The sequence below is a fragment of the Camelina sativa genome, chromosome 9 (assembly GCF_030686135.1).
Source record: "Camelina sativa cultivar CO46 ecotype springtype chromosome 9, ASM3068613v1".
In the NCBI taxonomy this organism is placed as follows: Eukaryota; Viridiplantae; Streptophyta; class Magnoliopsida; order Brassicales; family Brassicaceae; genus Camelina; species Camelina sativa.
The window spans coordinates 35,737,995-35,750,717 of NC_141888.1; the positions used below are offsets into that span (position 1 = coordinate 35,737,995).

Below are 12,723 nucleotides of genomic sequence, written 5' to 3' on the forward strand. Positions count from 1 at the left end.
GATCGTTTTTTACACATATAAAAGATATGACTTATTATATAATCAATTAATCATAATACAGTTTCAGGAAATTAAGTTAAAAAAACAATGACATTGGTTCTATTTTTATATAGACATCCAAATATATATATAAATATATATATATATATATATATCTGTTATTAAGTTGAATTTTATTATTATTTTTCCTAACAAGATTCTTGGTTTCGTGGGGTCAAAATGGATGACATTGTAATAATTGATTCTCATCATCCTTTTCAGTGATAATGGGGTCCTAATTTTTTATTCCCTCGATTCATTTCAGACCCAAACATGCATCAAATGTTTGTTAACTTGTTTACTTTGTGAGTTTGTGACAAACAGACGGAAAAGGTTAAAACTTTTTCAGTTTTTTTTTTCTTTCTTTTAATTATTATTCAGGTGTTCACTTTAACTACTTTAACTTTTGTTGTTGTTTCTGTGTGTGGTTCAGTTCAAAAGAGTTGAGTGAAAGTCATACAAAAATCAAAATCGAAACCTTTTGTTTTGTTTTTTTTTTTCTATTCGTACCATTCTGACAGACAAGTCTCTCGATTCTTGTGTTATCTATATCTGTTATTCCTATCCCATCTGTTTCTTATCTCGAATGACACTATTTCAATCTACTCTGTACATGGAAGATTCTTTATCTATGCAATGACTTTTGCATTAGTTAATGGGCTGGGCCTGAGGCTCATATAACAAAAAGTTAATTGGTCCATGGAGCTTTTTATGTTTGTGTGCTTGAGATTTCATATGATCATGAAGAGAAGGCAACAGTTTTCGAATCAGAATGACAATTAAGTGATCTTCTTCTGCTTCTTCTCTCTCCATTCTTTGATTTCACTCTTGATCTTGGAGTCGACGCGTGCTTTAAACCCAGAGTATGGCTCGTACCCAAAAACAGACTGCAACACCTGTTTTTTTTTTTTTTTTTTTTCATTCAAATCCATTGTGATTAATCACTTCCGTGAAAGGAAAGAACATAACAAAAAGAAGAAGAAAAGACATTAACACCTCGAGCAACACGAAGAAAGGACCCATTAGAAAAGCTTGGACTAGGTTGTCTAAAAGTGCAGGAGCTCGTTTCTTGGAGTAGAATTAAGTTCTGTTTAGTTAGTTAAGTTTCTTCTGCAAAGGAGAATCATAACAAATGCTTTTTTTTTTTTCTTTCTTCTAAACAAATAAAGTAAGTTTATTATTACCTCAAACAAGCCGTGACCAAGGAACTGACCAATCCAACATAAAAGCTGAGAAGCTATCCCAACCTGAGAAAGCAAGTCAGATTACGAAAGATATAACCCGTATAATACAAAAAAAAAAGAAGCAAAAAAACGCAACTTTGTTTTTTGAACACAAGTGATGATGCAGACATGTTGAATTTAGAGGTTTTCTAATCATGAGAATCTTGAAAGGACCACCACATTATATATCCAGACAGATGATCATTAATGTTTTGGAAGCGAGACACTGACGTTACATCATCATCATATACATGAACGAACACCAAACAGAGAAAACAAGAACTCGACAGAAACATCACAATCATAAATCAATATGAGCAAAAGTGCTGACAAGAGTAAAAACAAACAAAGATGCGTTACAAAGGTGAAACCTTTTCTGATAACTGAAGAAAAAAAAGAGCTAACCTTTAAGGTTAAGGAATGTCCAAGTCGAGCTGCAAGGAAGCTGGATCCAATCCAACAAGAGAAACATAACAGAGCTGCTAAAACACCAGATTTCTTATCCAGACAGATGTAAAAAACAGAGTAAATCACAGTGAGAGTAAACCCAATGTCCAAGCGCAAGACACCGTCAAAGGTCAACGATTTGAGGAACCCTAATTGGGAGTGATCTAGAGCCGGTGGCGTTGAGGAGTAGAGGAAAAGGAGAGTGGCGAAGACGTTTGGCCATACGAACAGAGTGTGGATTATGATGTTGATTGGATTGCTGTGATAAGCTCCGTAGAAGGCGAAATGCTTCTCAAGATCGAGCAATCCGATTCGTTTTCTCATGATTTTTTAGTGTTCTTTGATGATATTATTCTCTCTCAAAACTTGCGTGTGAGACTTTCTTGGAGGATCGGAAGAAGACGAAAGGAGAAGACTTTTCCGATTACTGGCGTTTACTTTAGCAGTTGCGTCACATCAGAATACGCTAAAATGCGCCTATACAATTACTAACTAACTTACGCTTTATGGAGGTGATCGTTGAGCTGACCATGTGAAATAAGCAGCACTGCGGTTGATATTTTCACGTGGTAAATAGTAAAACCAATAAGATATGTATGCATTTCATCACGTGGTAAGTAAAACTCTTTCAAAACACAAAATTATCAATTATCATGCATGTTACCATTCTACCTTTAGAGATTAGTAATGAAAAAAAAAAGCAACAACTATGAACAAATAAATGACGAAGGTTGGTACGAGTGCCGTCATATCCAGATCCCATCAACCAATATATTCATTACGAAACCAATAGATTTGATGTGTTAAAATAAACGAGTGATGATGGATGCAGCTATCTACTTCATATATTGTGATTTGTGACCATTGCCTTCTAAACCCTGGACCACGCCCTTTAATCTCGATCTAAGATTAGTCTTTTAATTTATTTCATCTAAAACCAATCTTTTTGTGACCAAAATATACGATTTACCCACCCATCTATCAGGTTGGAATGTGATATTTTAAAAGTTTGGATACGTTTTCATTCGTAGTGTGTTTGGTGGTCACGACTTACAAATAGACATTATTAATACATGCATGTATATGTAGTTATATAGTTACAAAATTAAGATGCATGCTTTCTTAGTTCGACACAAAAATAAAAATTTATTAAAGATTTTCTTACAACCTTTACATAATTTGGTTCGGATCATATCAGTGTGGAAAACTTATATTCTAATTTAAATTCTGGAACTTTTTTCTCGGGCAAAAAGATTAGATGCAAATATCAAGAAATAGTCAAAACCCAAAGGAGAGTTTGTCTGTCATATTCTTTGTTTTATAATTTTCCTTAATGACGACTTCCATCGTTCTATGTCTCTTGAAACTTGTAATTCACACGTGCTATACTTTTTTTTATATATAATCATTATTCACTCTTTTTTTGTACTATATAAAAAAGATTCATAGTAGTAGTATGACTTAATAATTCAAATTAGGTACGATTTCCAGATATTGGGGATTTACAGAATAGACAGAGGAATATCCTATACGTATTACATAATTTGCTTATTTTTAAAATGATATTAGTATTTTAGAGTCTAACTAGTGTAGTGTGCATCTTACGTCTTGTATTAATTAATTAAAGATATAAAATGCAAATGCTATCGTTCAAAAAACTTAAAAGATCGGTTCAAACATGATTCTCAACTTTTGAAACACATCATATTAAATTATTAATGTATCCATTTGTAATTTAGTAATAGTCTACTATTCTACTAACAACAAATAAGCTTTTTATATAGTTATAAAATATACAAATTATCAACCAAGAAATAGTAGTGCTCAAAATTAAAATTGACTTGCTCCTTGATTTTTGTTTTTCGTCTTTAGCGAATAAGATAAAAACAAGTCAGCAAATTGTCCTTGGGCTTAAGGTTTCTAGAAAGAGGAATAATAAAACGGGACCAAGTCTCTATGACGCGCCAACTAAGACTAAGCTGTTACATTGACGCCTTCTCCGTCACACTTCCCCAACTCACGTCTCGCCACGTGGCCTCCGTTTCTTCACGTGCTGTCATGTCCCTCGTCTCTCACACTCACAGCCATATGTTTATGTCTTCCCACTTCTTCATCCAACGGCTGAGATTTTTTCTTTATAATAGTAATGTTCCTACACTTGGGTTTATATACGCTTGACGTGTTAGCTGCGTGTTTCGGACGAGTAAATTTTATATAATTAGAACCAAATTTATAAATAAACAAAATAGACAAAAAAGATCTTTATCGTTGTTGGAATGTTATCTAACTTTTTAAAAATAAATCCCATTTTTCCATATTTATCGAAAATTAAAAAAAGAAAAAAAAAGACGCGGTCAAAAAATTGTCTCTCGATATATAAAAAGCCAAGAGATCTTTATTATGGTTTTTATTAATTTTTATCATCACTCTCTCTCTCTCTCTCTCTGTCCTAAAATCCCACAAAAAAAAAGGAACGATTTTTATTTTTTTTTAGGGGAATGAGAATTTTCTCTCTGTTTTGATTTATCATCAATCTCACATTTTTTCATCAATCATCATCTGGGTTTTGTTTTTTTTTTGAGGATGCCAGCGACGGAATACCAAAGATCATTCGGGAGGTCATTACTGAATCTACGGCGTGACTCAGCTGTGAACTCTGTTGACTCGGCCCGCGGCGAGTTGACTGAGATGGAGGCGGAGTTGGATTCTTTCCAGAGAAAAGTCGCTGAGAGGTTTATCAATCTCAATGCCTCTGGTTCTGAAGATCTCTTGTCTCTCGAATGGGTCGGGAAGCTTCTTGATTCGTTTCTCTCTTGTCAAGAAGAGTTTCGTGTCATCCTCATCAACCACCGTTCGATGATTACTAAACCACCGATGGATCGATTGGTTTCTGATTACTTCGAGAGAAGCGTGAAAGCTCTCGATGTCTGTAACGCGATCCGTGACGGTGTTGAACAGATCCGTCAATGGCAGAAGCTGATCGAGATCGTAATCTGTGCTTTTAACAACAACACCGGTGGTGGAGGTGGAAGTGGAGGAAGCAGTAGCCAGAGACCTCTCGGTGAAGGTCAGTTTCGTCGTGCGAGGAAGACTTTGATTGAGTTAGCTATCGGTATGCTTGATGAGAAAGATTCGTCTTCGAGCTCTGTTTCGTCTCAGCATCGTAACCGTTCGTTTGGGAGGAACAAGGAACAACATCTTCACCACAAAACCATCGGGCATTTCAGATCGCTTTCTTGGAGCGTTTCGAGATCATGGTCAGCTTCAAAGCAGTTACAAGCTATTGGGAACAATCTCGCTACTCCTCGAGCTAGTGACGTTACTGCAACTAATGGTCTCGTTGTTCCTGTTTATACAATGACTTCGATTTTGTTGTTTGTGATGTGGGCGCTTGTGGCAGCGATTCCTTGTCAAGACAGAGGCTTGCAAGTGCATTTCAATGTTCCTAGGAACTACCCGTGGGGAGGGTCTTTGATGTCGTTGCACGATAGGATCATTGAGGAATCGAAGAAGAGAGAGAGGAAGAACACTTGTGGGTTGTTGAAAGAGATACATCAGTTTGAGAGGAGCTCAAGGTTGATGAATGATTTGGTTGATTCTGTTGTTCAGTTTCCTTTGTCTGATGAGAAAGAGATGGAAGTGAGAGAGAGGGTTGAGGAATTGGGGAAGCTTCAACAAGCTTTGAAGAATGGTTTGGATCCGTTTGAAAAGAAAGTGAGGGAAGTGTTTCATAGGATTGTAAGGAGCAGAACAGAAGGTCTTGATTCTGTCGGAAAGCATCACGGTTCAGAATGATGTTTTAGTGAAAGGGGTTTTTGTACAAGTATAAAATCTGGACAAATTCAAACTATGTTTGTTTATCAATTGTGGAATTGATTGTCTGAATGTTTCATAGAGAAAAACTTCATTTTTACAATCTTTTGCTATGTAAAATTTTCTTGCCAAAGATTGTTAATTTTATGTATTTGGTTCCATTCCAAAAAGGAACGGAAATTATAATCCAATTAAAAGTTCGCTTTTTATTGCATATTTGGTTAATATGTTGCCTCTTTTGATTATAAACTGAAGAACAGATAGAATAGTAGCAATTCTTCGAACATTTATTATAGAAAAAAAGATAGTGAGCTACACCCAACATCATGATCATTTTATTTTGGTAAACTATTTATCAGAATCCGGCGTTGACTAAATATATTCGATGGTGGTGTAGTTGACAATACATTTTTAAAGTTGAGATGTTTGGTCATGTATTGAGCTATACACGAAGTGTAGCTGAGCATCCTTTTTCCTTTATTATACATGTAGAAACACAGTCAGAAAGTATCAGATACAAACTATACATGCTTTTATATTCTGAAAAAGGTCAATAATTTATAAATCTTCGTAATGGGAAGCTTCAACTCCTCAGCTGGATACGTCCTCCTGCAGAAAAAAAGAAAAAGAAACCAAGAACAAAGCTACAAAATGTGAAACAGAATACAGATGAGGTGGCCTTCATATACAGTTAAGCAAGATGATTACATTGGGAAAAGTTTTGGAGCCCAATACAAACATTAGGCTACAACAAAACAACCATTCATATCTCCGTTCTTAGATGCAATCATCAGGCTTTCTCTAAATGTAGGTAAACAAAAACAATAAAAAACCTTGAAAATAATGCCTCAGAGGTAGTGACAACTGTGATGTAATTCATCACTGAAAAATCTGATGAAAACACATATATACATCACCGGCATAACCAAAACATTCAAAAACACTTTTTAAAAAATAGGTTAGGTTTAGGCAAATGCATCAGAGAGATTCCCATCTAGACTTACTCATCATTCTATTTCTCCAAAAGGAGAATCTGATGTCCCTGTCTTTTTATCATCATCTGCACTCACACTTAACCTCTAAAACAAAACAAACAAGAACAACACCTACATAAACTAATGTAAACCTAAAGTAAACACAAACGAATTCAACTCATTACTAGAGAGAACAAAAAAAAAAAGATCGAAATAGCCTCAGAGTTGGTTTGTTTTCCTAGAGACATAGCTCTCAAAGTATATTTAACACCATCACAGGCAACATCAATCAAGGCATCAGACCAAACAGCAACAATAAAACAGAAACAACATCAACACAAAAAAAAAAAAATTGAATCTTTTAAAACGCCCTCGAATGATAAAGAGAATAAACAGAGATACAAGACTAGGGTTTCAAGAGATGTGGCTCTAATATGTCTCCAAGGAATCACAATGGCTTTAAATAGATAAGCAGAGGCGGCGAAAATTAGGGTAAAAAAGAAGGAACTCAAAAGATATTGACTGGGCTTGTGTCAAAATATGAATTGGCCCATAATACAAACTAATGGCCGAATAAAATTGTAAAAGTAAAAGACAGCCTCATTGATTACACACAGTCTTCCTTATCTTCCCTCTACGCAGAGCAGAGAGAGCACACTGTTCCGTTGGTCGACGTCTTAAAGTTTTCCCTGCGAAATCGAAGGTTGTTCCAATGGTTATAGTCTGCTTGTTCATGTTCTTTTAAATTCGTTTGTTGTTTCCAAGAGAACAAATCCTTAATCCTCTGTTTCTATTTGTTTTAAAGACTTTATCTTTCCTATATATATTAATGCTCTCTTTGATCTCGTCTTAAAGGATAGATTTTTCTTTTGATGGGTTAAGCCAATTTCGGATTTAGGGAGTCTTGTCTTATGTGAAACTGTGTTAGATGTGATGAAGTTTGGATTTGCAGAATGGGAAGGGTTAAGCTGATGATAAAGCGGTTAGAGAGCAGTAGCAACAGGCAAAACACATACTCGAAGAGACGAAGTGGGATTTTGAAGAAAGCCAGAGAGTTGTCTGTATTGTGTGATATTGATATTGTTCTTCTTATGTTTTCTCCTACCGGAAGGCCTACCGCGTTACATGGACATCATAGGTATATAATTGGATACTCAAGTGGATCATGTATGTCATTGTTCTTTGATCTTGCCTGAGGGAAATTCACCTGAATCTTGACAAGTTCATTCATTTGTTTCTTGTTTATGCAGATGTATTGGAGATGTTATTTCCAAGTTTGCGCAGTTGACTCCTCAAGAAAGGTCAAAACGGTATATGCAACTCTCAAGCACATTTAGACTTTGATCTTGATGTAGTTGTGTTGTAAAACTGATAGCTTTTCTTTTGATCATAACAGAAAACTGGAGAGCCTTGAGGTACAGACTTCATTGGATCTCACTTCCTTTTTCATATTGGTTATTGATTTGGGAAACATATTGAGCTGAAACATCGACCTATTGTATAGTCCCTCAAGAAGACTTTTATGAAACTGGATCATGATGGTAATATAAATGAGGTCTTCTTAGGTGCAAGGTACTTTATTGATAAGTTCTATGTAATCGTAAGTTCGGTTAATTATTTGTCACTATTATCCCTTTGTAAAACACTTGAACTGTGGTCCTTGGTTTATCCTGCAGGAATCAAACTATTGAGGTAAAGGTGATGGATCAACGAATGTTTCTCCTGAATATGCTCGTGACTTTTGACTGCTAAAAGACTGTATTTGAACATTTCATGAACAGGTTCTGACTAACCAAGTAGCGTTTTTTCAAGCTCAGGTTATGGAGTGTCACAAGAGACTGAGGTGGAACTTTGGAGCTTTACTGTTTTAAATACCGTTTTTAATACTGTTTTAAGATTGTGATAGATTCATATTGAATCTTCTTCTGTCGTGTGTGTTTTCAGCCGTTGGACAGATATTGTTAGAACTGAAAACATCGAGCATCTGGAGCATTTAGGGGTATCATTAGGAAATTCTATTGAAAGAGTTCAGATTCACAAGGTATGTAATGGTAGTATATGACTTGATGACAAACATATATGAAAATGTTAAGAGTTAGTAATGGAAGCAGCTTTTGCCTTGCAGGAACATTTCAGAAAGAATCAACTGTTATTAGTAGAATGTACAACAACACAGGTTAGTGTAAGTTATGACACTTGTCCCCCTCTCTTCTCTCTCACATTCCTGAACCAGACCAAACCTTCTAATGCAGTTTCATAGTGGGATATCATCACCTTTGGTAGTAAATGGCATTCAAGAAAATCATTTAATCTCATGGCTTCCTGATTACAGTTACCAACAAATGATCATACCTGCTGACTCAAGTTTTCTTCCTCATTGGTGAGTCAACTGTTAATTCACTTAAGGTATGCTTTGGAGCTGTATGTTCTACTCATTTCAAATATTTATGATCTACAGTGAGATGGAACATACTGCAACTGCATCACTTCCGGTTTACTCAAGCTTCTGCGAGTCTAGAATTCAAGAAGATCAGAATTGCAACCTTGAACAACAATTTGACCGCTTAAGAGAAGAAGGCAATGTGTTAAACGAACTAAACGGAAACAGCTGCTCGAGTCTGCAACTCGGCAAAGAGTATTCATATCTTACACAATTTGGTATGCAAGAAGAGAAGAAGTTACAATCAGGTTTTGAGTTTAACTTCCAACAAGATCTCTCTATGTATCCTGTTAGCAACAGCTTCCAATCCCCTGATCAACCAGTGTTTGCTGCTACTGATCATCATCAAACTTGTAGTAACCCAGTGTTTGACCACTCTGATAACAATCAGGTTAGTGCACAGTTAAATTGCTTTAGACACAGTCAAATTCCAGAAACTAATCTTATGTTTCTTTATTTTGCAGCAATCAGATTGACTCGGAAGAGGTCATGAGTAATAATATCTCTGTCTTGTGATCAAAGATTAGTTTTGAGTTACTGTAGCAATGTACATACAAGTCTTTGTGTGTATATGTATACTATAGCGTACATGTCTGCGTATGTGTGTACACGTACATGATATTCAGCAGATTTGTGTATATCTATGTGTGTGTCTCAGTGTATTAAATAATACAACACTAGTACTTAAAAAAAAGAAGTGTTTTAATTTGATGAGCATCTTGTGATGTCTCCAACTCAAAAGGTTTAATTCCACAATCAACGGTAGAGATGTAAAGAAAATGAGAAAATTTGCACAATCTTCTTTTCTTTAATATCGATATCTTCTTCCACGATAATGCTATAGATCCAGAAGAAGAGCACACAGGGTTTTCTCTGGTATAAATTCGACAAAGCTGTACTTTAAGAACAGAGCAAGAAACCGAACATATCTTGTGTCTTTTAAGGGAAGGTGTAGATGGCAAGAAGACAAGTGTTTCGTTTTCAAATGTTGTTGGTTTTAGCTCTTCTTTACCTCATGATCTCATGGAAGCCTGTTCTGATCACTGCAAGTGTGTATATCTCTCTCTTTCTATTTGCTCAAGTCCTCAAGTTTTTTGTTCTTGTTTTAATTTCTTGGTTAATGTAGGAACTGAGAAGTTAACAGACCTTGAAACCAAAGGACATGAGTTTAATCAGATTAGCCAACTGGTAAGAATTCTACTCCACACACACTGACGCACAAACAATGTGAGCAAAGATCAAGTCTGTTTTTTATTTTGATTCTTGTTCTTGATAATTCTTGTCTGGATGTTTCATGTTTTTATAGAGACGCACTGAAACTGATCCTAAGAGAAGAACAAGGACAAGGAGGATGATGATGGACGTTGAAGAGATTAACGATTATCCAGGATCAGGTGCTAACAACCGCCACACTCCTCACTGTTCTGAATGCTAATTCCAAATTTCTTGTTAATTCTAGCTTCTAAATATATTGTAATAATCTTTTTATATGATATGTATCAAGTTTTAAGACAATGGAATCTTAATCTAAAAGGCTATGTGAAGATATCAAATATTTGATAACACTCAAACTTTATTAAACATTTAAACCCATGTGTAAAAAGGTTAAGACTCAAATTTTTTGACATTTTAAAATAAAAAGTCCCACCATTAACTTAGCTCAGGTTAGGTCATCCACTGATACACAAAAAGGTTTTGCTCTGCTTTCCCCCCTTGCACTGTTTTAAATATGCCATTTTTGTTAACATTTTTATTATCTTTTACGTAATCTTTTTCCACATGATTATTTAATCGTTGTTTTCGTTTTATTTGGTGGAGAGACACTGAAGACAGTGGAGGACACACAACCACCTCCTCAAACATGATAATATCTTTACTATTATAAGACAAATTCTGGAAATTAACGGATACAACAGAATGAATAACAATATACATATAATAAAACATTATTGTTTCACATGATTAAAATGGAATATAGGAAAACGAAGCTCTCCACAACATGATCAAACAATATACATATAACTTGGACATCAATTGGATCAGTTAGTGTCGGAAGAAGGAGCAATATCTGGCGCTGGAGAAGGAGCCTGGGAGGTACCGTCATCGGCACGCATGAAGTCAAACCTTTTGATGAGTATATTAGCAACGAGCTCGTTGGCCTTATCGGTGGGATGATACTCGTCCCAAAACACATACTTACTTCTGTCTTTACACAATGTTGACGCCGGGATACATGTCAGCGCCGGCCTGATTTTGTAGAACGAGCAACACGGCGAATCCGAGTTATCAAACCCTATAATATTTTGCACACAAACATATTAATAAGTTAATCCGATGAGTTCTTTTTTTTTTTTGTATTTTTATAACCAGAAAATATTTATGTAAATTTGTGTGTAGAAAATGATTCTTTTGATAGAATTTTGTTTTTAAATGAAAAACGTAAATGAATGTTTCTTTTGACTTAATCAAAGTTTGTATGTTACCGTATTTTTGAGGGTTAGTGATGACGTCGTTGACGAGGTCATAAGCTTCACCAAACTTGTAGCTTGAGTTAGGAAGCTTGGACTCGAGATCTAGGAGCATTGTGGAGGCAGCTTTGTTGAATCTCTTAGCAAGGTTACTCGCTTTGTTTTGACAGTTGCCATCGAGGCTTAGAGCTCTTTGGAGTGGGATACAACCCATTGGTCCTAGCCCAAACACCATTAACTTCCTCGCTCCTAAACTATGCAAGACCTATAACATTACATATATATCACAAATATATATATGTATCAGTCGATTCATATCTGAAAGATAACAAAAATTGAAGTGAAAGTGTTGAATTTGTTTAGAGTAATTAACCTTGAGTTGAGATTCAAGTGTTTCCATTAAGTAGTCTACGAAGGTTACATCATTGTACTTCCAAGAGTCGCCATACACAGGCATCAAATAGTTGTTAATGAAGTCATTGCTGCCTAGAGCGACGACGTATCGAGCATCTTGGAAGAACTTGTCTGCCTCTTTTTTTCCTATCTTTGCCACAACTATATCTTGAGTCCCTTGGAATAATTCTATTTGCTTCCACAGGGAAAGTCTTTGGATCTTCACAAATAAAAAAACATCGTTTATATGTTGAATCTTATTAATATATTTTGAAAATTAAAACATTATTCACGAGACTTACGAAATAACCACCAGTTTCATTCAAGATTCCACCACCTCCTGAAGCATAGTTCACTCCATTTTCAAGTATTACATCTTCATTCATTGATGGATCCAAGAAGGCTACTGGTCTTGGCAACCCAATTTTATCACCTAAAACCAAAAAAAAATTATAAGATTGTACTAAAATGTAATTCACATGCTATACCATGATTATTGATTAATTTATAAGTTCATATACATGACTTACCTATAATGTCTGAAACAGTGCGGCCATTGGTGAACCTTCCATTAGGCAAACCATTGCCAAAATCAATCCCGTAATAGGGCAGATTCGCTGTCGCTAAACTTCTTGGTAGATTCTTATTGTTGCCTACATCAGACAATGAATCTCCGAATATAAACTGGACTATCTTGCAATCGTAGCCGTTGATTCCAAGAACGATGAACAACACGAATATTGCGCAGAACTTCATGTCCCCTATTCAAAATGTTTAATTTGTTGATTGAAAAAGATTTGTTAATTTGGTGGGTTTTTAAAGGGTTTTTGGAGGTGAAAAAATAGGACAAATTAGTAAGAAAGGTGGAGGAGTAATGTGAGACTAAAGAGGTGAAGGTAGATTTTGAGTTGATGAACCAACTGATT

General features: G+C 35.5%; 4 protein-coding genes and 4 non-coding genes across 13 annotated transcripts; 3 read left to right on the forward strand and 5 right to left on the reverse strand.

Annotated features, from left to right (window-relative positions):
• Positions 1-663: 663 nt before the first annotated feature.
• Positions 664-2,137, reverse strand: LOC104713081 (2-hydroxy-palmitic acid dioxygenase MPO1-like). Its single transcript, XM_010430126.3, has 4 exons — positions 1,668-2,137; positions 1,224-1,286; positions 1,036-1,107; positions 664-935 (listed from the first exon to the last, which is right to left on the reverse strand). The coding sequence occupies exons 1-4, from the start codon at positions 2,031-2,033 to the stop codon at positions 819-821; spliced, it is 618 nt and encodes a 205-aa protein (XP_010428428.1). The 5' UTR covers positions 2,034-2,137; the 3' UTR covers positions 664-818.
• A 1,823-nt stretch (positions 2,138-3,960) lies between these two features.
• On the forward strand, positions 3,961-5,736 carry LOC104713082 (protein ROH1D). The gene has a single exon (XR_015565037.1). It is a non-coding gene; the product is annotated as a protein ROH1D (transcript).
• A 574-nt stretch (positions 5,737-6,310) lies between these two features.
• LOC147939195 (small nucleolar RNA snoR17) lies at positions 6,311-6,409 on the reverse strand. Its single transcript, XR_015567727.1, has one exon. It is a non-coding gene; the product is annotated as a small nucleolar RNA snoR17 (small nucleolar RNA).
• An 85-nt stretch (positions 6,410-6,494) lies between these two features.
• Positions 6,495-6,589, reverse strand: LOC147939196 (small nucleolar RNA R44/J54/Z268 family). Its single transcript, XR_015567724.1, has one exon. It is a non-coding gene; the product is annotated as a small nucleolar RNA R44/J54/Z268 family (small nucleolar RNA).
• Positions 6,590-6,707: 118 nt separating this feature from the next.
• On the reverse strand, positions 6,708-6,782 carry LOC147939197 (small nucleolar RNA Z267). Its single transcript, XR_015567708.1, has one exon. It is a non-coding gene; the product is annotated as a small nucleolar RNA Z267 (small nucleolar RNA).
• Positions 6,783-6,792: 10 nt separating this feature from the next.
• Positions 6,793-9,630, forward strand: LOC104713083 (agamous-like MADS-box protein AGL65). 6 transcript variants are annotated; one of them, XM_010430128.3, is made up of 12 exons: positions 6,793-7,199; positions 7,449-7,634; positions 7,747-7,806; positions 7,893-7,911; positions 8,001-8,068; positions 8,173-8,194; positions 8,278-8,339; positions 8,441-8,537; positions 8,622-8,672; positions 8,749-8,876; positions 8,955-9,327; positions 9,401-9,630. In XM_010430128.3, exons 2-12 carry the CDS (start codon positions 7,450-7,452, stop codon positions 9,410-9,412), a joined length of 1,077 nt encoding a protein of 358 aa, XP_010428430.1. In that variant the 5' UTR covers positions 6,793-7,199; position 7,449; the 3' UTR covers positions 9,413-9,630. The 6 variants fall into 6 exon arrangements, 5 of the variants coding, with proteins under 5 accessions (XP_010428430.1, XP_010428431.1, XP_087319861.1 ...); XR_015565038.1 differs by having other exon boundaries at positions 6,986-7,199; positions 8,829-8,876; XM_010430129.3 differs by having other exon boundaries at positions 6,986-7,199; positions 8,173-8,188.
• Positions 9,631-9,745: 115 nt separating this feature from the next.
• On the forward strand, positions 9,746-10,469 carry LOC109126240 (uncharacterized). The gene is made up of 3 exons (XM_019229458.2): positions 9,746-9,985; positions 10,063-10,124; positions 10,243-10,469. The coding sequence occupies exons 1-3, from the start codon at positions 9,892-9,894 to the stop codon at positions 10,369-10,371; spliced, it is 285 nt and encodes a 94-aa protein (XP_019085003.1). The 5' UTR covers positions 9,746-9,891; the 3' UTR covers positions 10,372-10,469.
• A 319-nt stretch (positions 10,470-10,788) lies between these two features.
• Positions 10,789-12,690, reverse strand: LOC104713085 (GDSL esterase/lipase At1g74460). Its single transcript, XM_010430130.2, has 5 exons — positions 12,328-12,690; positions 12,100-12,230; positions 11,778-12,017; positions 11,420-11,669; positions 10,789-11,229 (listed from the first exon to the last, which is right to left on the reverse strand). Exons 1-5 carry the CDS (start codon positions 12,551-12,553, stop codon positions 10,976-10,978), a joined length of 1,101 nt encoding a protein of 366 aa, XP_010428432.2. The 5' UTR covers positions 12,554-12,690; the 3' UTR covers positions 10,789-10,975.
• Between the last annotated feature and the right edge of the window lie 33 nt (positions 12,691-12,723).